This window comes from Cyclopterus lumpus, chromosome 20 (assembly GCF_009769545.1).
Source record: "Cyclopterus lumpus isolate fCycLum1 chromosome 20, fCycLum1.pri, whole genome shotgun sequence".
NCBI lineage: Eukaryota > Metazoa > Chordata > Actinopteri > Perciformes > Cyclopteridae > Cyclopterus > Cyclopterus lumpus.
The window spans coordinates 4,466,186-4,493,063 of NC_046985.1; the positions used below are offsets into that span (position 1 = coordinate 4,466,186).

At 44.6% G+C, this 26,878-nt stretch overlaps 1 protein-coding gene across 1 annotated transcript in view; it reads left to right on the plus strand.

Annotated features, from left to right (window-relative positions):
- gpr158a (G protein-coupled receptor 158a) overlaps window positions 1-21,665 on the plus strand; it is a 56,498-nt gene extending 34,833 nt beyond the window's left edge. Inside the window, exons 6-12 of the mRNA XM_034560660.1 lie at window positions 9,705-9,814; window positions 10,992-11,230; window positions 12,838-12,976; window positions 16,066-16,171; window positions 16,508-16,654; window positions 16,756-16,839; window positions 17,285-21,665. Coding sequence (XP_034416551.1) covers window positions 9,705-9,814; window positions 10,992-11,230; window positions 12,838-12,976; window positions 16,066-16,171; window positions 16,508-16,654; window positions 16,756-16,839; window positions 17,285-19,162 — 2,703 coding nt within the window. The 3' untranslated portion in view covers window positions 19,163-21,665. The remainder of the gene's footprint in view (window positions 1-9,704; window positions 9,815-10,991; window positions 11,231-12,837; window positions 12,977-16,065; window positions 16,172-16,507; window positions 16,655-16,755; window positions 16,840-17,284) is intronic.
- The last annotated feature ends 5,213 nt before the right edge of the window (window positions 21,666-26,878 follow it).

Consider the following 26,878-nt stretch of genomic DNA (forward strand, 5'->3'; position numbering starts at 1 on the left):
TGGTACAACGTAGTTACAAGAAGGCTTTATTTAGAAAATAGCGGGGGGGTGTTTATAATATAAAAACAAAACCACATTCATCTGAACGCATTTTGAGTGATATATGATCATATATGCATGAACACAGAGAGAATCTGTCTATCCGAAGCGTATGAACATTGGACTATTGAAACAACATCAAACCTCAAATCTAGACCAAAAGAAGTCAGACTTATAGAAGGAAATAACAATTTCACAAGTTATGTATCTGGTCGCTAGAGCTGGGCGATATGGGTAAATGGGTAATTTCATATCTTAAATAACATATATAACCATATTATTCTATATGCATGGTAAAGCCCTGTTTGGTATACTTCTGTGTGGATTAAATACTTGGAACATTTAAAGGAATTATCTAATAAAATGTTGACAATTGATATTTTCCTGCCATATCCAGACTTTGTTTACATGCATGCACACAAATACCTCTGATATTGTGTTTATACATATATATATATATATATATATATATATATATATACTTTGGTGTTAGTAAGTTAGCTATTGCTCTTTATGATCAACTTAGACACGGTAATATAAGATTTATTGCCTTATCATTCGTACACGTTCACCTTCATGACGGGCGTGGGGCCTTTCGCCATCGACGCCGATACGGTGACGGTTCCACTCGCGTGGGACAGGCCGGGGCCTTTCGCTTTGCCGGCGGCGAACGCGCCGGCGGCGTTTTTTTTTGACATCACTTTGTAAAGATCGCGATTGCACTCTTTGCCGACGTCAAAGATTCCCACCGCGTACTTGTTTGACTTCACATTTTGGTCGAAGGGGACCCGGAACATCACGGCGATCTTCTGAGCCGAGTTCTTGGTGGACACGTTGAGAAGGTCGTAGGTGAAGACCCCGACGGATCCTTGCGCTCTGCCGCGCTTCTTGGTGAACAAGGCCTCTCCGGAGGCGGTGGGTTGGATGCGGGGGGGCAGGGGCTCTTCGCAGCGCCCTACGTGGAGGTACTGTCTACACGTGGAAGAGGCATGTCAACGGTGCGAGAGCGGAAAAAAATTAAAAAAGAGCATACTTACATCCCATAGTAGCGCTTACCTGGGGTTGCAGAGGCTGTAGTTGGAAGTGTCGTTCGTGAGCACGACCTTGCACTGGCGGCCTGTCGGTATGGACTTTAGAAGTCCGTCGATTTCACCCGCGACGTCGGCAAAGGCGTCGATATCCATATCAGCAGCGTGACCACCTGCCCAGGCGGACATGTCAATAAAAAAAATATTTTAAAGATGTTTCATCTGGAATCACGTCGTGCAAAATACATGTGGCATAAACGCTGTGGCTTAAAGCGGGCCAAATGTGGCTTTAAAGTCACTCCCATAAATATGATCACGTTATTGACAGTTAATCAATTTAACCGACAACAAACAGTTGTTGTAATCCGTCCTGAAGGGGGCGCTATAGGGAGAATCAGGGGATCACATGTTCTTTAAAGTACATGTGGTTTGCACGCATGCACCAAATACTACAAAATAAGAGCATAACTTCAGGTGAACTACTTCCAGTCGTTTGAAATTCAAAGTTAAGCTTTTTTTTTTTTTTTTAATTAACTTCAAATGAAATAATCACAATGTTTCGCATTCAAATTTAAGTTGAATAATTTCCTCGTGTTGCACGACATCAGCAACACGTTTCTTGAACATGCAGAAATGTGAAAAATGTGGCATGTAGACAGAATATTGAGGGCAAAGTTTCAAATACTAAAAGTGAGGCAACTTTATTTGTCGGGCGCATTTCAAAGTGATGAAATCATTAAAAGCATCAAAAACAAGATTTAAAAAACGGTCAAAAAGCAAAGAAATAGAATAAAAGTTGCAATGCAGTTAAAAATATATATTTAATGAATGAGTGTTGATCCGGGTTAAATTAAATTGAGCATTATATCAATTTTTTAATTTTTAAAAAAATAATTAGAACGAAATGACAACGTTAGCATGGTTCCAGGTGGTTATTTCTCACCTTGCGATGATCGCCTTCTGAAGAACAGCCGAGTGCTCCGCTCAGCCTCGACACTTGCCTTCTTATCCAGGCGATGGAGACGAAAACCTGATTGTCCAGGAAGTTGGATATCAAATTGTCGACTCTTGGCGTTGAGGAATGTGACTCCACCTGACTGGAAGACACCGGAGAGAGGAACAAAAGGTTGCGTAATGTTTATTTTGATGTGAGAAAAACCAGACGGCCCCGTTTTGAGGTTCAAGGCTTTTTTCATTTTAGTAAGTGCTCCGCGAGTGCGAGGTTGCTCTTCGAGCCAATTTTTGTGAAGCTGCCAAATATAATAATAATAATAATAATAATAATAATAATAATAATAATAATAATAATAATTCAGCGTTTAAACCCGTAATTTGAAAACTTCTCCTGAGCCTTAACAGAAGTACAATTCAGAGGCGTTAAAGCCATTCGGGTTGCACCGTCGGGGCCGTCTTCACTCTCCCGACCATATTAATTAACAAATTAATATGAACGCTTCGGGAAAAGTAAAACCCACTTACGGAGTGAGCGATTTCATCTGTTGATCGCCGATGTCTGCAAAGCTCTCTGCCGAGTGGGGAACTCATTTCACGGCGTCGAGGAAGAGGTCCGACGGCCTCTGTGATCGATTCGCTGTGAGACGCCGACCTTCACGCTAAAGGCGATCAATCCCCGAAGCTTCCCCCCTTTGCATCGACCCCTCGCGCACACACACACACACACACATACACGCACGCACACACACGCGCACGCGCATTTGTATTGTCTACACGTTACAAGTTAATGACTTCTTTCTGATGCTCTTTTGTTAACTAGCATTACGAATCCACCCACTTTTATGCCAACACGCTACATTTGCTGAATATCTCACCGTCGGAACCAACAGGGACACTCTCTACGCTGGATCTGTGTGTGTGTGTGTGTGTGTGTGTGTGTGGAGCCAGCTGGTAGGTGCTGAAATGAGAGATGATTAGGAATGAAAAATAACTGCAAATTAAGTGGCCGAGTGTTGATTGAATGAGTCCCGTGAGTCCCGTCGCACTAAATCCAACCGGCGATATCATTGTTAAGTATCCTCACAGATAGATAACAATACATGAACGTCACTGGGAGGTCTTTACACTGCATATGGTACGAGTCTGTGTCGAAGTCTTGATTTGTCTTCAATATTTGAGCGATATTTGACTCGTGTAGTTGCAAAAATAACTCTGATTTGCACGTATGCGTCCGTGAAAACACTCTACTGACTCTGCTGCTTCTCCATGATTCACTTCAGGTCAAGACGGAGAAGTTCCCCTTCAGAATAAAACCTCTTATCTTGCCTTCAGAATAAAGTAGCGTCACGGGTTCCCACCCCGCTTCCAATTCTATCTCACATTTCTAATCAATGAACTACCATTCATTGTTACTCATCATACGGTTATCAATACATACAGTTACAATAATAAAACACTGATGCTTTTATAATACATTCCTCCAAAATAGTCTTTATTAATATTCCCTATTAATTATCATAACTTACGTTAAGTTATTAATTTAAAAACACGAGACTCCCTTTATGTACGTGTGCAAATGAAAATAACCGATTACAACTCTACAATATTCACAGAGCTTATGAATTATACTCTTTTGCTCCCATGACGTCAATCGGACTCCAGAAGCTGCAAATCAAACCTGCAAACCGTGGATTGGCGTCCGCTCTTAGGCATTTGGGTGTATTTTAAGGTCATTGTCCTGTTGCGCAACCCAACCTCTGGTGAGCCGTAGCTCACGGACTGACGCCTTCCTGTAAGACGTCTTGGTAAACTTGCAAAGTTGACCCGGATCGATCACAACGCTCGATCACAACGCTCCCTTACTTCGATAACGAGCAGGCCAGTATTTTATGTCAAATTTTCGAGCGGTTTACTACATTTTCTTTTCTCGCCACCGTGTGTGAGTTCAAAAAAACCGCTCCGGACAGGCGTGGTCGCGAAGCACGTTCTTGAGGACGAACTATTTTGGCTAAAGTTCCACCAACTACCTCGACGTCCATTTCTTTTGGAGCTTTGGCTCTCTTGAGGCGGATTAAACTTCATCAAAACCTGCTTCTCCAGGAAATTTGGACAGCAAATTGTCTTCACTGTGAACACTCACACCTTTTAATAATAATGTTGGTATCTGGAAGAGATGTGAGGCGGCTGAAAGGTTTGACTTTATTAAAAGCTCTGGTCGTGTTTTGGTTTTTTGCACGGCACGGCAGAATGCAGCGGCTCCGGTTGTGTTTTTTGGCAAAGGGAAAATATTTCACCGTCGTGTCGCCGAGTGAGTCGTCACACTCGATTGTCAGGAACAAAGGTTGCGTGAGAGAAGGTGCGGCAAAGATGGTACAACGTAGTTACAAGAAGGCTTTATTTAGAAAATAGCGGGGGGGTGTTTATAATATAAAAACAAAACCACATTCATCTGAACGCATTTTGAGTGATATATGATCATATATGCATGAACACAGAGAGAATCTGTCTATCCGAAGCGTATGAACATTGGACTATTGAAACAACATCAAACCTCAAATCTAGACCAAAAGAAGTCAGACTTATAGAAGGAAATAACAATTTCACAAGTTATGTATCTGGTCGCTAGAGCTGGGCGATATGGGTAAATGGGTAATTTCATATCTTAAATAACATATATAACCATATTATTCTATATGCATGGTAAAGCCCTGTTTGGTATACTTCTGTGTGGATTAAATACTTGGAACATTTAAAGGAATTATCTAATAAAATGTTGACAATTGATATTTTCCTGCCATATCCAGACTTTGTTTACATGCATGCACACAAATACCTCTGATATTGTGTTTATACATATATATATATATATATATATATATATATATATATATATATATATATATATATATATATATATATACTTTGGTGTTAGTAAGTTAGCTATTGCTCTTTATGATCAACTTAGACACGGTAATATAAGATTTATTGCCTTATCATTCGTACACGTTCACCTTCATGACGGGCGTGGGGCCTTTCGCCATCGACGCCGATACGGTGACGGTTCCACTCGCGTGGGACAGGCCGGGGCCTTTCGCTTTGCCGGCGGCGAACGCGCCGGCGGCGTTTTTTTTTTGACATCACTTTGTAAAGATCGCGATTGCACTCTTTGCCGACGTCAAAGATTCCCACCGCGTACTTGTTTGACTTCACATTTTGGTCGAAGGGGACCCGGAACATCACGGCGATCTTCTGAGCCGAGTTCTTGGTGGACACGTTGAGAAGGTCGTAGGTGAAGACCCCGACGGATCCTTGCGCTCTGCCGCGCTTCTTGGTGAACAAGGCCTCTCCGGAGGCGGTGGGTTGGATGCGGGGGGGCAGGGGCTCTTCGCAGCGCCCTACGTGGAGGTACTGTCTACACGTGGAAGAGGCATGTCAACGGTGCGAGAGCGGAAAAAAATAAAAAAAGAGCATACTTACATCCCATAGTAGCGCTTACCTGGGGTTGCAGAGGCTGTAGTTGGAAGTGTCGTTCGTGAGCACGACCTTGCACTGGCGGCCTGTCGGTATGGACTTTAGAAGTCCGTCGATTTCACCCGCGACGTCGGCAAAGGCGTCGATATCCATATCAGCAGCGTGACCACCTGCCCAGGCGGACATGTCAATAAAAAAAATATTTTAAAGATGTTTCATCTGGAATCACGTCGTGCAAAATACATGTGGCATAAACGCTGTGGCTTAAAGCGGGCCAAATGTGGCTTTAAAGTCACTCCCATAAATATGATCACGTTATTGACAGTTAATCAATTTAACCGACAACAAACAGTTGTTGTAATCCGTCCTGAAGGGGGCGCTATAGGGAGAATCAGGGGATCACATGTTCTTTAAAGTACATGTGGTTTGCACGCATGCACCAAATACTACAAAATAAGAGCATAACTTCAGGTGAACTACTTCCAGTCGTTTGAAATTCAAAGTTAAGCTTTTTTTTTTTTTTTTATTAACTTCAAATGAAATAATCACAATGTTTCGCATTCAAATTTAAGTTGAATAATTTCCTCGTGTTGCACGACATCAGCAACACGTTTCTTGAACATGCAGAAATGTGAAAAATGTGGCATGTAGACAGAATATTGAGGGCAAAGTTTCAAATACTAAAAGTGAGGCAACTTTATTTGTCGGGCGCATTTCAAAGTGATGAAATCATTAAAAGCATCAAAAACAAGATTTAAAAAACGGTCAAAAAGCAAAGAAATAGAATAAAAGTTGCAATGCAGTTAAAAATATATATTTAATGAATGAGTGTTGATCCGGGTTAAATTAAATTGAGCATTATATCAATTTTTTAATTTTTAAAAAAATAATTAGAACGAAATGACAACGTTAGCATGGTTCCAGGTGGTTATTTCTCACCTTGCGATGATCGCCTTCTGAAGAACAGCCGAGTGCTCCGCTCAGCCTCGACACTTGCCTTCTTATCCAGGCGATGGAGACGAAAACCTGATTGTCCAGGAAGTTGGATATCAAATTGTCGACTCTTGGCGTTGAGGAATGTGACTCCACCTGACTGGAAGACACCGGAGAGAGGAACAAAAGGTTGCGTAATGTTTATTTTGATGTGAGAAAAACCAGACGGCCCCGTTTTGAGGTTCAAGTAAACTTTACAAAAAAACAAACAAGAGCAACAACAACAACAACAACAGCGCAGTTGACACACGTTTCATCAAAAGGAGGGAATGAGGTGACATTGGTCCTTCAAATAGTGCACTTCCACCACTCGCGCGCCTTTTTCCATCTGCTCGAGCTCATGCGGTTCTGTTTTGGGAGTCTCCAAAGATCCGGTTGGCAGACCCTGTGTTGTCAGGGTACTGGGGGAACCTGGAGACCAGTCCGTGAACCTGATGGTACAGGGCATCCAACTGGGACGTGTTCACCGGCCCGAGAACACGCTTTTGTTTTATGTGTGGCGTCAGTACCACTTATGAAATATGTGCCGTTTGAATTTAAAAAGAAATACTTTTAATACAATTAACACTTCAAATGATGAAGGCGCTTACTAACCATACGTTGTTTTGGGTTTTTTTAACTTTAAGATCGTTAAACTTTATTTTATTTGGACAAAATATACCGAAACACCTGCAATGAAAGAGATCTCGGGGAGATAATAATGAGAATAAATATGAAACGGCACCTAAATCAAACCCTGAATTCCCCCCCAAAAACCAGTTACTGTCACACCTCATATTGTTTGAACGTAGAAGAATAAACCCTTATTAAAAGCTGCTGAGGCGGCTGCTCGATGTTGGCAACGCTCACTCAGCGTTTTCCAGAAGCTGCATCCGAGTCCAGACCGAGAGGGGGAGGAGTAAGCGTTTTGATAATTGCCTCCATCGATATCGATGTCCATTAGATGCGTATAGGTAGAAGATAGAAACGTACACATAACACCAGATCCTTTCCCTTTTCCCACAGCGCTGAATCTTAGATTCCCAGCACTCAGCATTGATTAATAATGGAAGGTTTGAAAAGATAAGGGAGGATGCGGGGGTGGGGGGGTCAGAAACCGATCTCTCTCTCTTTATGCACACCGGCATTGAGAGAAACCCTTCGAGAGGTTGGCAGACGATCTCTTCCTGGAAACTCGACTGATGGAAAGTGCACGAAAAAATAATGTGTGTGTGCGTCAGTGACAGTAAAATGACCTTTTGACCCTTCATGGGCAAAATGAAAAAGCTCATCAGAATCATCAGTGGGCGGTTATTAAGCTGCATGGAAACCAAAATGTTTTTTGGGAGGCGGCACCACGTCATCGTTATGTGTGCGTAGCAGGTGACTGGTCCCGTGAGTACGAGACTCACTGGACTTGTTTTTAACTTTTAATTGAACTGGGAAATAAAAGAGACATCTGATTGCTTATGTTTGGAAACCATAAAGCTTTATTATAAGACGTGTAAAGACGAGAAAAACACTGTTAGCAGAGAAGCTAAATGTGCTAACGACCCCCTCTCTCTCTCTATCTCTTCACAAACAGCCTTTTTTAAGTGGCACGTGAAGGAGATCCGGATGTTATTTTTCCAGTTTACCTTAAAAAAAAAAAAAAGAGGAGAAGGAGCCGCGAGCTTTCCCCTCGGGGGGCCTTCCCCGCTCATCTTCCGGTGCCCTCTTCCGTCTCCGCGGAGCTAAAACGTGCGTCAGCAAGTTGCCTCTTCCTCCTATTAAAAAGAAAACGAATAAATAACAACGTGCACCGATGGAGCGGCTACGGCGTTATTATTTAGATGTTTTTCTTTGACCTCACGAGTTGTTGGTGAAACGCGTATCGTTTTCGAAGCTTTTCCCATCCTGACTCCCAGATGAACAACTGGAGCCAGGAGAGTGTGTGTGTGTGTGTGTGTGTGTGTGTGTGTGTGTGTGTGTGTGTGTGTGTTCGGCCAGATGAGGATGAGGAGGAGGCGGGCCACCCTTCCTCCTGTGGGGTCCTCCACGTCCCTCCGCTGACTAAAACCTAGTGAGCATAAGTATCCACATGCCCTTTTTTGTTTGTGTGTGTGTGTGTGTGTGTGTGTGTGTGTGTGCGTCAGCTTGGAATGGGCATCATTTCAGAGTGTTTCTAGGTCTCCGGAGCAGCCATGGGCGGATGTCTCGAGGGGCGAGCTTCGTGTGACGCCGGCGGGCTCAGATGAATTTGTTGTTGTTGTTGTTGTTGTGAATGACGGCGAGGACGGTTACGAAACGACGCTGCACTGCAGGAACTTTCTCTGCATCGGGGGTGGATTTCAGGGGTGGATTTCTTGAGATGGTTGTTAGTAGTATCGGCATACGGTAAATGTTGTAAAAGCAGAAGCGGCGCGAGTCAAATTCACGCTGTAGTGTAGAAAATCTCTTTCATTCCGACTCGCCGCACGCGCACAACAGCAACGCGCTTAATTGCTGCATTACGCAATGATTGCACTTGTTTACTCGCGCGACTTGAAAGGACGTCGCAGCTGTTTGAGACCGTTTAGGAGACAGACAGCAAGGGGGGGGGGGGCTCACTTGTGTGTTTCAAACAGACATTTAACCCTCTGGGGTCATTTTTTTTCGATTTTACACAATTTCTTAAATTCACATTTGGTGTTTTACATCAAAAATTGCAGAACAATCTCAGCTCTCAGTGTAAAGAGATAGTTTGGCCCTCATCTCTTTGCTCATGTGGACGAACTGTTGAAATTGGTTTACCAAAAGGTCTCTGGTTCACAAAAGCAGTGAAATATGAGAATAAAAATGGTAGATGCATGTAAATAAATGTCTAAAAACAATTTTTTGATGAATGACTTCATACTGCAGATACAGCTGCATGGGGTGTGTGCAAATGACACATGACCATTACAACATTTTTTGTTTTCAAATAAAAATATGTATTATGCATAAAGAAAATGTTGTGTACATATGTTGAGAAAAAGAAAAGTTGACGGTGTCCGTATGGAACAACTTTTAAAACAAGCGAGGGAGCAGACTACTGTGAGTTAATGAACTAAACTATATGAGCTCACTCACGTGTTTCAAACATTTAAATAAGATTACTCCACACAATCAGGCAGCAACTTAATTTCCCCGGCGACAGACGCTCCGTTATCATCATCTCCGCACAGCGCGCTCGTATTTAAAATGGCCCCCTTACTTATTTCTTTCCTCGCCCTCTCGCAGGTCGGGATCCTCTACTTCCAGCCCAGCGTTTTCCGCTGCGTCCTCCTGCGATGGGTTCGCCTGCTGGGTTTCGCCACCGTCTACGGGACACTGACTCTTAAGCTCTACAGGTAACGCACACGCACCCGCACACGCCATCATCCATCCACGGGGAAATCAGGAAGTGACCTCCTTTAAAGTGCAACTGCTTGTAAAAAAGAACCTCATGACGTGTGGAGGGCAGCATGTTCCTCTGCTGATTCATCACCGGCGTACATTGTTAGGGGCAGGGGGGTGGGGGTGGGGGGTGGGGGGGGGGGGGGGGGGGGGGGTATTGGAAACGCCAAGTAAAAGTAATTAAGGAAACATGGGGCGTAGTATTGAATGATGGCTGGCAAGAGACAAACTGAGGAGACAAATGTGGGAGATCAGAGGGAGCGAAAAGGACAGCTGGAGGATACAGTGGGTGAGGGGGGGGGAGGGGGGGTCTGCTGTATTTAAAGTAATGCTCTTAGAACAGTGCATCCGAGGGCCTTTCTGTCAGGTGAACCGGTCCAAAAGGCCCAATGGAGATGCTGATTAAGAGGATGTGGCTAAACCCTCAGAGGTGCAAGTTAACATATTGCACAAATCAATTTTTTTGATCGGGGGGGGGGGGGGGGGGGGGGGGGGGGGGGGGGGGGGCTCGTTAGCAGTGGACACTTCATCAATGTGCGTGAAGGGCACGGTCTAAGAATAGCGACGGCTGGTCGCGCTCTCTGAGAGCGCAGTTTAATTCCTGCTCGTCTGTGGATTTAAAAGCTGCTCGCGGTCGTGTGTGTGTGTGTGTGTGTGTGTGTGTGTGTGTGTGTGTGTGTGAGAGAGATGAACAACTGAATGACTCATGCTGAACGACGATGCGTCTCAGAGCTGGAGATCTCTTCTGTGTTTCACATCGAAGCTGAGGGAGAAATAATGCGTCCTTGAGTAGAAAGATTACGGTCCAGCCCAGTCGAGCATCGCCACAATGATTCTAATTAGCTTCCCACAGTGAGGATTACACATTTTTAAAATGTCAGGAAAAAGCCCTGATAAGGGAATTGGTCCTTTAGAGATGAGTCGTGGCACTTGAATCAGTATTGGGGAATTTTATTATAAAATAAAAACAAGATAATATCGATTACATAGTGAAATAGAGTACATCGACGCATTCGTGGGTCGCTGAAGGGAATTCTGGGAAATATTGCAACTCAATAAGAGGAGTCGGCCTCAGGATAGTTCAGCTGAAGGGTGAACGTTCCCCCTTATTCGTGTGCTTGATTCCCGCAGGGTGCTGAAGGTGTTCCTGTCCCGCACGGCCCAGAGGATCCCCTACATGACCAGCTGGCGAGTGCTGCGTCTGCTGGGCATCATCCTGCTCATCGTCTGCTGGTTCCTGGTGGCTTGGACATCTGCCGTCTGCCAGAACCCGGACAGGAAGTTGGCTCTCATCGACGTGGGCTACACGCCCGACGGGCTGCAGTTCAGCATGTGCCTGCTGGACCGCTGGGACTACATGATGGCTGTCGGTAAGCCGTGCCCTTCCCCCCCCCCGAGCGGGTTATTTGAGGTACGCGCGGCATAAAAATCAAGAATTTGTTTGGCGTGGAAGCATTTGGAGTTCAAACAGAGAGAGACAGGAAAAGAGAAGCTGGGCCTCGTTAATCCCCTCCACCGGGTGCGACACCTTTTATTTGGGGGATATTTTCTTGTGCGAGGAGGAGGAGGAGGAGGAGGAGGAGGAGGAGGAGGAGGAGAGGGCACCCGGCAGCTGATGAAAACAGATGAGAAATCAAAGATGCTTCGGCGGAAAGCGGCGAGTCTGCTTCACGTCTGCTGACTCAGGCCTAAACGGGGGGGAAACAGCTGGACCCCCGGCGGAGCCTTCACGCCGAAGGCACGTTTTCACTCTGTTTGTTAGGAGGTAAAAATAGGTGCAGGGGAAACATGCAGATCGTAAATTACACAAACGCCGAAAACGCAATAAAATCCACACCTGCGAACACTGTTATTGTGATGCTTTTGGCATTTCTTTCGCTCAAACTTGTTTCAAAACCAGTAATGATTTATTATTTAGCGCTCTTTATTAAGTATGCACAGCAAAACTGCAGCGTTGCAATGATACGGTCATTTAATCTAAAACATTATATTACATTTAATTACATCTCTCTCGTATTCTTGCACCCCCCCCCCCCCCAAGCTTTTTTAGTCATTATGTCAGTTATTCCCTAACTATTTAAGGCATTCAACCATTAAAAAGACTGGTGGTCATCCTCCTCAGGTGTCTTTCATTCTAATTAGTACGATTTCTAAAGTTTCACACTAACACTAACAAGCTACTGGTGAATAACATATATATTTTTTATTATTATGTTGTTACTAAAAGGTCCAGAGGCTGATGGTATTAAATAAACTATCAAGCTGCAGTAAATGATCTGCTTGCCTTATTCTATTTTGTTTCAATAGACATAACACATTTTATTTAAAGTAACATTTATTCAAACGTTTAGAATTTCAATGTCAACGTCATAAATGAAGCTTTGATCTATTCTGTACGACCAAACTAAGAAATTAAAACTTAGATTATCGTACAGTCCGTTCTTTTGCTTTCATTCATTTCAGATATTTTGACCTTCACACACACGCACACACACACACACACACACACACACACACACACACAACCTTGACAAATACCCCTTCAATTGCATCGAATGCTCCCAGTTGTTCCTGTTGTGAGGAATACACGTGAATACACTCACTACAGTTCAAGCAAAGGACACACTAAATGTAAATAAATAAATACATAAATGGCAGCAGATTTTTATGGGCGGGGTGGGGGGGGGGGGGGGGGGGGGGTGGGGGGGGAGCATGTTTATTGCTGCCTAGGTGACGTCGTTACATGGGGTTGCCATGCAGGTGCACAGGGATTCATTTAATTTAATGCCCAGAGAATACTGTTACAAGTGAGTGTGTTAGCTTGTGTTAAACAACAGGCCGTTCTCCTACCTGATGCCTGTGTTTACCCCCGTTCAACCTTTTCTTTTCTTTTTTTTCGGGGTGGGGGCCCTGAAAAGCCTGTGCACTTCGTATAAATGTCCACTGTGTTCACCGCCTCTTTCCTCTCGCCTCGCAGCTGAGTTCCTCTTCCTGCTGTGGGCCGTGTACCTGTGCTACGCCGTGAGGACGGTGCCGTCGGCGTTCCACGAGCCGCGCTACATGGCCATCGCCGTTCACAACGAACTCGTGCTGACGGCGATATTCTACGTCATCAGGTGAGAACTCGTCCGGATCGCTTAGAGTCGGCTTTATGTGGATTACGGGGACACCGTAGATATCGGTGGAAGCCCTGAGAGGTCGGGAGGTGAGAATGTTTGTTTTCTTTTCTTTTTTAAGTCTGAATTGTTTTTCGCTCTCGGGTTTATAAAAAACAGATTCATCAGGTTTTTATTTGCCAGGTTAATATTTTTTCTTTTTAAAAAAAAAAAAAATTGTTGTTGTAATACACATTTTGACCACAACAGACTGAAGTTCACCGCTACCCCGTTTGTCTAAATAGGAGTTTTAATTACTTCATGGACGCCAGATACAAAGTACATATTTTGTGTGTTAGCAAGTCGTGTAAATTAAATTAAAAAAAGAGTAAATAATTTGTAAACTTGTCCTGATAAAACCTTCTTACATAAAAGAAGGATACAATATAGATTATACTTGAAATGTATTTCTTTTTTTCTCACTGGTCTCTCAGGGCTTCCGTAGTTTTATCAATACCTCAGCAAATAAAAAGCACTAAGTCATCTGCGTACCCAGATACTACTAGTTGATAAAAGTGTGTGTAATTTATGTGAATTGAAAAGAAAAAGTAATACATATACATTTCTGTCTCTATCAGTCCATCTGGGGCTCCAAGGAAGATAAAACAAACATAATTACTACCAAAAGCATCTTCTTTATCATACAGATGCTGTCACAGTCGTGTTCCATATTTACTCCATATTTATTATCACAGTCTTTGATTGCCCTCCGCTGTCTCTGACGTTTCTGTCATTTCCATCACAACCTCTCTGTTCATCTGGGAGATGGTGATTTAATTTTAATTTTTTTCATTCTCCTGAAATCTTCCCTCTCCCTCCCGTGTACATGTCAAACAGCTGCAGCGTGCACTTTATAAATGAGGCGTTTCAGCTGACACAACCATTCCTAGCTGGAGTCCCTCTAATTGAGAGCTCAGCTCCATCACATTATTTACTAATGAACCGTGTCAGAATGATTTATGGGTTTTGTTTTTTTCACGACGACATAAATAGCTTGAATTATCGGCAGCCATATTTCAGTTATAAATTAACATCCACTAACCACAAAAAAACGTACAAACGTCATCGACGTATAAACTGAGAAGTTATTACCATTTTTGATGGTATTTGAACGTCTGGCTCGTTGTGATTACCGTGCCGACCCTTTTTTTTTTTTCCATCTCAGCCTTGTTGTGAGGCTTTTCTCTGCAGAAAAAAATGGCCAAAAACGAGACTCCCCCTAATAAATTGGAAAGTTGCCTGGCGGGGCTAGTTATTTCTACCGGCCGCCACCGGAGACCACGGCGTACGCCTTCGCTCGTTAGAGGCCTCCCGCCGTCCATTTGTATTACTCACAGGACCCGCTGTTTGATCCCACTGTGGCCAGTTAAAACCGCGATAGTCATCGGGGTTCTAGCCGGGTCCAGGTGAAAAGGAAAAGGGGAGAGCGTTACAGACGGGAGGGGGAGGCGTGAGCTGAGAGGAGACAGCATGCCGAGGTTATTAAATCCTCATCTGTACAGAAACCCCTCGCCGGGCGGGAATGAAAAAAGACCTCAAAGCTTTTCGTGCGATGGAGCTTCGCCTTCGCTCATATCTCTTAAGCTATTACCGCATAACTGTTCGTTAATTAGCCATTTGCCGACTTCAACGGCGTAATGAGCCCGCTAGATGACATTTGCTTCGATGGGGGCTCTCTGGTGGTTGAATTAGCATTTGACAGGTCAAACCTTCATATCTTTAGTGCGCATGAGGTCTCACTCTGCTGGAAGCCTGATAGTTCATTTCAAACAAAAGGCTGCAGCACGGCTATTGTTTCCGCCAGTCATTTTCTCATTTCCCACCGCCCAGCGTATCCTCGTATGATGTATAAATAGGCCGAACTTGTGACTAGATCAAGGTCACTCTCCTTTTATTTTGAATCCAATTGAAAGAATGGGGAAAATATTGTGTCCTTGCCGGCGAAAAGGATCACCCAAGTGGAACATTATATGAGCCACTGGAATTGACGCCCAGACAGATGGTGTATAAATCCACTTTGGCTGAAAACCCATTAAGTCTGCTGGTCTCTCTCCCGGCTCCATCGGTATCTAAGAGGTGTACTGCAGACGGAGCAACGTCTGTGAATATCACAGCATAATTTAGTCATACCTCACTGCATTTTCTGTACGTATACGTTTTGGAAATTGGACAATCCGCTCCTCATAAAGATGTTCACGATGTGTTTATTGACAAAGCTGTGGAACTGGGGGAAAAAAGATGTGAGCACAGATACTGAACTGTTAATGAACACGGTGAGGTTGAACGGCTTGATAAACGACTGCATTATTTGTATTATTATTATTACGCCAGCTGTAGCATGACCTATAGTAAAGCTATCTGAATTGTGTTTTATTATGTTTTATTAAAGTGTCAAATGCACTGAAAGCGCTGGCTCAGTATGGGGCACAACATTTTTACAGAAAACCCTTAACGCCTTATTTTTTTTTTATTATTGATATAGCAATGAAAGTTTAACTTAGGTGAAATTGGCGCCACGCGATCCTCTAGATGGAAGACGTATCACTCTGTTGGAGTTCTCGGGAACACAAAAACACCCGCTGATGTTGGTGTTGCAGAGTTACACATTTAATTTACGTTAAGTTGTGAAAGCCGATGTGACCTAAAGCAGGGCAACGTTTGTCATTTTAACCAGTGAAAGAGATATATTATTATATTATTATTAATCCTTCTTATTCCTTTTAGCTCTCTACAAACAGGTACAGCGACTGCAGAAAAAATGTATACAAACAAGGTGTACTTCAAAACCTGCAGAGGAGTCTTGCTCTTGATGCATGTTTTCAGAATCAGGTGCACACTGTTTATTTTTGCAGGGATGTCACCCCAGGCGCCCAGGTTGTATTACTGAAAATATGTAAATATTGCAATACTTTCATTGGTGAGCCGTAGCCTCAATCAGCATTGTGTTGCCTCCTTTGACATGAGGTTATCACTGGATATCCCCGCTCTTGTATTCCTGCAATACATTGTTCCTCACGTCCGGTGTATCTTTCCTTTTTACGTCCCGACAGGTTCACTCTCGCTCCAGAGCTCCACCCGGACTGGATGCTGCTGCTGTTCTTCACCCACACCCACTTAACTGTCACCGTAACACTGGGTCTGCTGCTCATCCCCAAGGTAAACAACCACAACAAACGGCTACAAAAGTCTGGCTTTTCTTTCTCAACAAAGCCTAAAACTTTCAATATTATATATTTAGCTTATTGTCCACACATCCAATGAAAAAGACCAAAAAACACACAACTAATTGATACCCGTAAGTAATGTCTGTATATCCGAAACCTGCTATGTTTAATTTATCTGTCCCATAGAACTCTATTTCTGTCCAGAAACATATGTACACACGTACAGTCCCTAACAAATACACTATTTAATCCCGTTTAAGTGGCGTTCGTTTTAAAGGTACAGTGCACAGCTGCTTTAGGAAATACCTTTTGTATGCCTCTTCACCAGTTCATGTTTGCTGGCACCCACATGAGAGACGATATCGCCTCTGAGGCCTACGAGGACGAGATGGACATGGGTCGCTCTGGGTCATATCTCAACAGCAGCATCACATCAGCGTGGAGCGAACACAGTCTGGATCCTGAGGACATTCGGGTGAGCGGCGTTCCCTTTAACCTTTCGCTCTCCATTGCATAACCTGGTGACATCTTTTGAATCCTCCAAAAATACTGAGCCATGGCAGTTTTTTATTGCAGACACCAGAGGAAATGGGCCATCTCAGTCCTATTAATGGCTGTGGCGTAAGGTCTTGCGACAGTCTCTGGGAAAAACGTACCAACGTGAGCAGAGATTTCCGTTTGTCTGTTAGAGCCGAAGAAGTCTCTCTACCAAAAGATTTGGGCAAGCCTATTTTCCAGAAGTTATTCATTGTGTCAGATGTGCATAGTGACAGAAAAACGATCATTTAAAGACCTGAGCTTCAAGGCTGTTTCAGACCTAAAACGCACTCCTTATTTAATGCTGTCCGAGACTGTCCTGTCTTTTTTTTTCTAGCACGCATGCGACATTCCGTCGTACATCATTTAACAACCGTTTGTAGTAGCGTGTCATGAATCTGTACTGCATGTTCTCTGTGCAGTAGAATGTCTGCTTTTTTCTGTAAGTGTTTTGATCAGAAATTCCTTTTTTTAAGCTGTATGAATGTAATTATTTATTCTAATCCGACCATGAATCCTTTTTTTTTTTGCTTGTGTCTTTCCCCTTGATTCTCTCATGAATACGTAGGAGGAACTGAAGAAACTCTACTCCCAGCTGGAGATTTACAAAAGAAAGAAGATGCTGGCAAACAACCCTCACCTCCAGAAGAAGCGGAGCTCCAAGAAAGGGTTGGGTCGCTCGCTGATGAGGCGCATAACTGAGATCCCAGAGTCGGTGCACCGGCAATGCAGCCGCGAAGACAAGGAGGCTGGCGAACACGGGAGCAACCGCAACAGCATCTGCATGTTGAAGAAGAACCCCTTCGATCCGACTCACCAATCAAAGCCGGCGAAGGAGGAGACGCTCAAAAACAAGGTCTTCTCCCTCAAGAAGTCCCACAGCAGCTACGACCACGTCCGTGACCAGAATGAAGACTCCAACAGCTCAGCGACGGACAAGATGGAGGCGACGCCAGCGGAAGGCTCCCTCCTGGATACGCTCATGGGCAAGAAGCTGGTCAAGAAGCAGTCCAGTGAGAATATGAGTGTCCCCAGCGAGTCCACGGAATCAGTTCCTTTGGTGTGCAAGTCAGCCAGCGCCCATAACCTCAGCGCAGACAAGAAACCAATTCACCCTCGAGCCTCCATGCTGCAGAAGTCCCTCAGTGTCATCGCCAGTGCCAAAGAGAAGACTTTGGGCTTGACAGGAAAGACCCAGAGCACAGAGGACAGCAATAAGAAGAGTCAGCCAAAGAGCAAAGAGACAAGGGTCAACGCAGAGCCGGACAACGAGTGCCAACCCAAGATGATCATGAGCCAGTCGGCTGAGTGCAAGCAGACCGCGGCACTGGGCAGGATCATGAAACAGCCGGTGAGCAGCAGCCAGCCTTCGATCTGCTCTGATCCAGTCAAGGGAAAAGACCTCTACGATCTCTCCGAAGTGTGTCCCTGGGAAGTGGAGGATCTACCCACTCCGTCCGAAAACAAGGTCCAAAAGCATGTATCCATCGCGCCAAAGGAAAGCACGACGGTTCACGGAGGTAACAGCACCAAGGGAGGCAAATCTCAGAAGCAGAAAGTTTCCGATCAGTCTCCGTCGAGCGGCAGGCTTTCAAAGGAAAGTCAGAGGACGACCGCTGTCCGAGCGGAGGTATGTCCGTGGGAAGATGGAGCTGAAAGTCAAGGCGACCAAGAGGAAGGCTCAAAGCAACACACATACAGTCAGGCTAGCAAACCCGCTAAGACCCAGCAACCTCATTCTACAACCGAGAGCTCCAAAACCCATCAAGTAGAGGTTTGTCCGTGGGACTTCGGAGAGCCCCAAAAGACAACCGAGGTGGCCCGTTCACCAGATGTGACAACACAAAGAAAAGGCTCCTCTCCTGTGGATGGGAAAGGCAAAAGTCTACTTTCAGAACCGTCCAAAACAGGAGGCTCACTCCAGCCGCCATCTTCAAAAGCTGACGTGTGCCCCTGGGACTACGACGGTGCTGCCGTGTCTCCAAGTTCAGAGAGGACACCGAGTCCCTCTCTGGCGTCCCAAACCAAGGAATCCCCATCAAAAAAGAAGGATACCTCTTCCCCGAGAACAGTTGAGAAAGAGAAATCAAAAGACGCAGATGAGGAGAAATGTAGAACAAAAGCCAAGGACAAGAGCAAATCTTCAGAGAAGCACGTGAGCCAACAAAAGATGGCGGCGGTATGCCCGTGGGATGCAGAGAGTCTTCAGGAAGTGCCGGTGGTAGAAAAAAGGAAAAGCGCAAATGTTGGAGCAGCCAAAGCAAAGCCGACTGACGTCTGTCCGTGGGATTTTGAGGATACGTTGGATAAAAAAGGTACAGACAAAAGTAGTTCTGTGGTGCAACTAAGCAATCCGAGTCCTAAAGGCGGAGCTGCAGGTGTTGCTAAGAAGGCAGATGTTTGTCCCTGGGACTTTGAGGATAGCACATCGACCAAGAAGGCATGACACTCGACCTTAATGGACCACTGAAATTATAGCTATTGATGTATACCTTTTTTTCCACTTTGAAATCGTTAAATATTACCTTTTACTAATAGTACGGCGACTTGGAAGAAAAGTTGATCAAGTTCCACAAGTTGCCTTCCTTTCCGAGGTTTTGTTCCTGTTTTACCTATTTTGAAAATAAGTAAAATGTACACACACACAAAAAAAAAAAGAACCCAAAACAAAATCATGACGAGCATTCCAGATTATTAAAGGAAAGTCCTGAGGATAAATCTTTAGACTAATTATGCAACTTTTGATTCAGCCTTTTTCACTTCATGAGCAATGTCGAAAAAAATCTTTTATTTGTCGTGTTCGACAATTCATACGTTTTGTGCATCGACATCATCACTTAATGATATAATACGACCTGACGATTGGATTTGTAGGGGGAAAGAAGTACAAGACAGCAAAAATGAAAGCCAAAGAACGAGGGAAGTTTGTGTCTAACTCTCGGCACAGAGGGAAGGACTCAGTGAGGGAATCCGTCTATAGCACTTTAGTCAACTCCATCAATTAGCAACTGCGGACACGCTCTGTTCTCCTTGAGCGTTTTGTCCACTTATTTCTAACGTCATGGCATGATACTACACACACACACACACACACACACGGACATGTTTTGTTTGTTTAGATCTATTTAATTGTAGTTCTCGGCAGATTAAAATGCTTCCAAGTCTGCGGAGATGTACTGTATGTGCCTAACTAACTAGCATTGTCTTGTATCAGTCGGAAGTGAAGCGAGTGGCTTCTCCTTCGGCCCTTTTGTGACGGTGAATTATATAAACAGCATGCACGGCCAGGTGTCGAGAGGAGTCGGACCCTAACGGTTTGTCAACTGAAGCAGTTAATGTCTTGACGAATATATAGCACTCCTTTAAATACCAGAGGCACTCCTTTTCCCTGCTTTCATATTTCCAAAAAAAAGCTCATTCTGGGTTGGATGAAGATTATATGAGAGCAGCATGAACATTGAACGTGTGCTGAATGTCTCATGTGTACAATGTAGAAAGTAGGAATGGAGCTTTGTTCATGAGTACGGTACCACGTCCCGTCTCCAACACCCAAACTGACCTTTAATCGGAGAGAAAACAGCCGATGGAAGCGGCCGCTCATAAAGGATAACGCCGGTTTGTCATAACTCGTGTTTTATTTGGCCGCTCCTCCAGTGGGGAACGATGACATTGCATTTGCTGAGACCTGGACAACTTCACCAGAACAAAGTCCAATGAGTACACGCACAAAAATAATAAAGAATCAGATTATCGCGCAACCTTTTTGTTCACAGGCCGTAACTGTTTCGCAACTTTGACCTGCCCGAACAGTTACGGTCGTTTAAATGCACTCGTTTTGTATTTTAATGTGAAACAAAGCAGGCTGTTCTCATTCAGTAGTTTGTAGTTATACGCCCACGGAAAAAAAAAAAAAAGTTGTGCGCTGTAATGTGAATAAAACCGTTGCAATCAATCTGTTTGTAATCCACGTAATCGTGAGTTTGAAGAGCCAGAGGGAGGAGGACGGGGTGGATCCGTAGGTAAAAACACGGGACTTTCACCCAGGAGACCTTTGTGTCCAAAGGTCCGTGTTAAGGAACTTACGTACTTAAGTGAGTAGTTCTTTTTAACCCAAAACACCCAAATACCAAAAGATAACAAAATAACCTTTTTTTTAATTATCATACAAGCGAGATGATTCGGCTTACTGTAAGCTTGTTTTCAACGTGCGAGATCACGTGACTAGTTTCCAGCTCTTAGCAGATGATTGCTATTGTTATTACGACTAATAGAAACGATGATCGACGCTACGGATATAAAACCCACGTTTTTATATATCGAGGAGCTCTCCTTTCATATTTTAAAATAATATTTCTACTAGCATTACACTGCCATTAGTTTTTTCTTCGCGTAATGCATGTTGTTCCCAGTTTAATGCACTAAAGCCCCATCGATTTATTAAGATGATCATTTTAGATTTAGGCAATGTGGTTATCAATCAATAATCCTCCGACTAAACCTTTTTTGAAGGGGTTTTGATTTGTTTAGTGTTTTGTATCAAAATGTCTAAACGTCCATCGTTCACTATGAAACAACAACTCGATTGAGCACCTGGTACTTCATTGTGTCTGGTGAGAATCACATGGTGTGTTGCCACTGATTGTAATTATCTATAATTGCTGTCAAATTCCTCCAATATCCCAAGATCTGTCGTTAGAAACCGCGGTCGAATTTGTTAAAAAAAAGAATAAAAATAATTTTGCAACGTCCCGTTCAAACACAGTTCTTTGAAGTTTTCTCGGCATAAAAGTGAAAACAATGCGGTGATAAATCTGTGTGACCTTTTGTTTGGTTCTACGGCGCCAAGAACATGTTTAAATGCCACGTCTTGTGTCTCTGATGAATTACTACCCCCTTCGCCGCCTCCTGCTTTATGAGCTCCTTCAGGAGGAGGCGTCTGGGAGGAGGCGTCTGGGAGGAGGCGTCTGGGAGGAGGCGTCTACGAGGAGACGTCTGGGAGGAGGCGTCTACGAGGAGACGTATGGGAGGAGGCGTCTGGGAGGAGACGTATGGGAGGAGGCGTCTGGGAGGAGGCGTCTGGGAGGAGACGTATGGGAAGAGGCGTATGGGAGGAGACGTATGGGAGGAGGCGTCTGGGAGGAGACGTATGGGAGGAGGCATATGGGAGGAGGCGTATGGGAGGAGGCGTCTGGGAGGAGGTGTCTGGGAGGAGGCGTCTGGGAGGAGGTGTCTGGGAGGAGGCGTATGGGAGGAGGCGTCTGGGAGGAGGCGTATGGGAGGAGGCGTCTGGGAGGAGGTGTCTGGGAGGAGACGTATGGGAGGAGGCATCTGGGAGGAGGCGTATGGGAGGAGGCGTATGGGAGGAGGCGTCTGGGAGGAGGTGTCTGGGAGGAGGCGTATGGGAGGAGACGTATGGGAGGAGGCGTCTGGGAGGAGACGTATGGGAGGAGGCGTATGGGAGGAGGCGTCTGGGAGGAGGAGGAGGCATCTGGGAGAAGGAGGAGGCGTATGGGAGGAGGCGTATGGGAGGAGGAGGAGGCGTCTGGGAGGAGGAGGAGGCGTCTGGGAGGAGGAGGAGGCGTATGGGAGGAGGAGGAGGCGTATGGGAGGAGGAGGAGGCATATGGGAGGAGGAGGAGGCATCTGGGAGGAGGAGGAGGCGTATGGGAGGAGGAGGAGGCATCTGGGAGGAGGAGGAGGCGTATGGGATGAGGAGGAGGTGTCTGGGAGGAGGAGGAGGCGTATGGGAGGAGGAGGAGGCATCTGGGAGGAGGAGGAGGAGGCGTATGGGAGAAGGAGGAGGCGTATGGGACGAGGAGGAGGCATATGAGAGGAGGAGGAGGTGTATGGGAGAAGGAGGAGGCGTATGGGACGAGGAGGAGGCATCTGGGAGGAGGAGGAGGCGTATGGGAGGAGGAGGAGGCATCTGGGAGGAGGAGGAGGAGGCGTATGGGAGAAGGAGGAGGCATATGAGAGGAGGAGGAGGCATCTGAGAGGAGGAGGAGGCGTATGGGAGGAGGCGTCGCAGTGTACGGATTGACTGTAATGATTTGATGGATCTATGTGATATTTATGAAGCTCGCGTTAGGCGTCATCCATCATGTGCGGACGCAGGATCGTCCAAGGGGGGGGAGAGACAACAACAACAACAACAACAACAACAACATTTCAAAAGACCCCCTTTTTCTCTTTCTCTATATAATCACTGCTGCGTCGATTTAAAAAAAAAAAAGTTTGAACTGCCCTGGATGATGAATAATATGCTGTTTATTTCGGATGTCCTTGTGTTTATATCACGCTGATTTTTTGGGACATCTACACGACCGTAGATCTGAATTCTGGTGAAATTCAACCCCTTTGCGCAAAACAACAACAACAACAACAACAACAACAAAAACAATATATTAAAACAAGCAAAAATGGTTATTTATTTCTGGTGTCGAAACTTTATTTATACATTAGAGTTAGCCGGAGCACAAACGAAACACGTTTATACGATAATAACAATGCAATATATATTATATTTGACCTCTTCACTTGACCTCTCCTCTTGACCTCTCCTCTTGACCTCTCCTCTTGACCTCTCCTCTTCTCTCGTGACCTGAAGTCACCCGACGGCAAACACAACTACTACTATTGCTACTACTATTCAAATGCTGTAACGTCGTAAATCTCGCTCTTGTGGCTTCTGCATGAATTCAAGAAAAAAAAATTATAATACGAGTAATAATAATAATAATAATAATAGGACCGATGTTTCACTGCCCTTGATAGAACAAAAAAGAAAAAAAATTGATCTTTTATGGACTGTTACAAGTTGTATAGTGTGTGATACTGTCCCTAACCCACTGTATTATGTGCTTGTTATGACTATGGCTCTATGACAAGCTTATAGCATCGATATATGGGAATATTTGGTAGATTTATATTGTGTTATATTGTGATAGCATGTACATAAAAGATACCTCCTCTGCAATAAATATTTATATGAAAATGAAGGGCGAGCTCCGAGTGTTTCTGAATGTTTTACTGCAGTTGCAGATCATCTTTAATCTCATCTCTAATCTCTCTTCCACCGCGCACCTCCTTCTCCCATGATGCATTGGGTGCTCAGCAATCATCCCCGTCTCGGGTTTTGTTTGCTTATTCCTCGTGTGGCCGTGCAGTTTGGAGAAAGCCCGGCCCCTTTTCGAGCCTCGTGCAGCATAGCCCCCTCCAGGGTATATGCGCGTCATGGCGACCGTCCTGCGATGCTTTCATGGCTTGATGTGGTCTTTTAGACGGAGATCAATGGCGGCTCTGCAGGAAGCCAGAGACACGAGACACGCTCTCCAATGCCGACTCCGGACCGAGCGCTGCTATTTCCCAATCCCAAAATAATTATGGGCCAAACTGAAATTATTCATTCCCATGAGCCAAAAAGGGGGAGGAGGGGGGGGGGGGGGTCATTTCTTGCTCTAATAATACTTTTTTCTCCATCCCTATACATTCTGCATGACGAGCAGCACGTGGAACTGCTTCACGAGCTCTTTGAATATGTATCGCAGCGATGCGGCCGAATGACATTGCAGAAGGGATTAGTGTAAAGCAAACACGTTAGCATTGATTCCTGTTTACAGGAGCACTTTCCTTATAAATAGAAGATCAATACGGGCAAGAAGGAGACGGTGAACGATGAGAGATGACCTGCGACGCCGAGATACGCTCACTATTGACGTCCCATTTGATATTCATTACGGCGAGAGAGCAGTCTGCCCACGGAAACAAGCTTTATAACGTTTAAAGCAGCTATAATATACATATTTACATAGTAATGGATCCACGGGTGGATTAGGAGACAGTGGAGCCTCTGACACACTTTACACTTGTTGTGTCTCTTTGTAGAAATGATCTGTCTCTGGTTGTTTGGCCCCTTTTTGTAGTTCTTTTGCATCTCTTCTTATTCATTTTGCATCTCTTCTTATTCATTTTGCATCTTTTTGTAGTTCTTTTGCATCTCTTCTTATTCATTTTGTATCTTTTTGTAGTTCTTTTGTATCTCTTCTTATTCATTTTGTATCTTTTTGTAGTTCTTTTGCATCTCTTCTTAATCATTTTGTATCTTTTTGTAGTTCTTTTGCATCTCTTCTTAATCATTTTGTATCTTTTTGTAGTTCTTTTGCATCTCTTCTTAATCATTTTGTATCTTTTTGTAGTTCTTTTGCGTCTCTTCTTATTCATTTTGTAACTTTTTTAAAATTAATTTTGCATCTTTTTGTCATTGTTTTGCATCTCTTCTTATTCATTTTACATCTTTTTGTCGTTGATCTGTGTCTCTTTGTGGTTGTTTTGCCTCTTCTCATAATCATTATTAGTCTGTTTGTGGTTGTTTTGCCTCTTTTCATAGTCATTATTAGTCTCTTTGAATTAGTTTGGGTCTCTTTGTATCATTGTGAGTGTCTCCCTGGTTGATTGGTTGATAGGTTGATCTCTTTGGGGCCTCTTTAAAGGCCGAAGGGGGGGTTCTCCTGACCCTTTGGGCCCCTGGATCCTGTGCCCGGTAGGCCCGTTCAGTAAAATCTTCCCTGAATGTATCAAATGTAAAAGGTGTCGCTCATGAATTATATCCTGAACCTTCAGCAGTAAAAACTCACTGTACACCACTTTTAAACCCATAAAAACACAAACAGTTCTCCTTCACCCAAACCACCCAGTCAACCAGAGCCTCCCTTCACTGGTGGACCCTGCAGATGGACTGTGACTGCTATGCAATGTGTCTACCCAGCATCCAGTGGAACCGAGTCCTCCTGATCTCCCGTGGATGCCCGTGTGCCTCTCTGTTGTCCTTTCGGGACAGCGGGACACATCCTCCAGCGTGGCAGGACATGTTTTTAAATCTCAGGCGGTGATCGGTGCCTGAATCAAAGCCTTTTGAGACAGGGGGAGGAGGAGGAGGAGGAGGAGGAGGAGGAGATGAGAGGAAGCTGATCAGTTTGGCACAAGCGAGCGCCGCTGACTCATCGAGTCTTTCAGATGCAGAGACGGTCAGGAGGGAGAGGGTGGTGGTGGGATGTTGAGGACATGGCATGTGTCGTGTTGGACTCATGACTCACAAATGAGGGTGGTGTGTGTGTGTGTGTGTGTGTGTGTGTGTGTGTGTGTGTGTGTGTGTGTGTGTGAGCACCCCGTGGGAGACACGTGGAAACCCACACAGCATAACTACAGGGTTTTTTTTTCTTCTCTTATTGCAACTGACAACCCCGAGGACCTCAATACCCAGAATTCATGTAGTTTGTTTCTTGTCGTACATGTTTAGTTTTTTTAGGTGAACTTGTCCTTCATTATATCTGGTTTAACACCTCCTCTGGATTTTTTGAGAGAAGCCTCCCTGTGATGCTCGATGCCCCCCGAAGCAGCGCTGTGGTCCCCCCCCCCCCCCCCCCCCCCCCCCCCCCCACGGCCTCTATGGAGCCCCCCGGTGATGTGAGCATCCATGACTCACAGAGAGCCTCTGTAAACCCGCCCACCACCTCCAACAAAGATCATTCACACACGTGTGCATTCGCAGGTATGTACGTGCTTCACAGTTCGAGGGAGTCGGTCGCCCTCGATCTGGATGAACAGAGAGAAGCTGTTAAAGATAATTATACCTTTCTGCACATTGTATTTCCCAGTATGAAGGTATGTCTCCACAATGCCAGGTGCAAATGTTTTCATGAATTGCATCCAAACCTGTGGATGTTTTTACCTGTAAATACAATATGAGCTGATTAGACAAACGTATCCGGTCAAAGAAAAACTAGTTGAGTTATATCAGTTTTAAAAGCCACACTCGTCCCCGTTGTTTGTCCAGTTGGTGGAATAAAAAAAAGATGTCACCTTGTGTACAAAAAAACCAGTTTGAGCTACATGGGGAGAGAGAGGTCTTTTTCTACTTTGAGTACACACTGCAGCTGCCACCCTTAAAAAAAAAAAGTATGTTGCACCTGGTATCCATTCAATTGGGACAAACTACTTCCTCACCTTGAACCCCGTGGCTGATATATTTATATGTGCAAAGGATTCTGGGCCAGAAAAACATGGCGGCTCACATCCTGCAAAATGCACCGAGATACAGTCGGACATCCTGGTATTTTTTGGCATATGTATACTTTGAAATTGACCTCTTAAGTCAAATTAAGGAC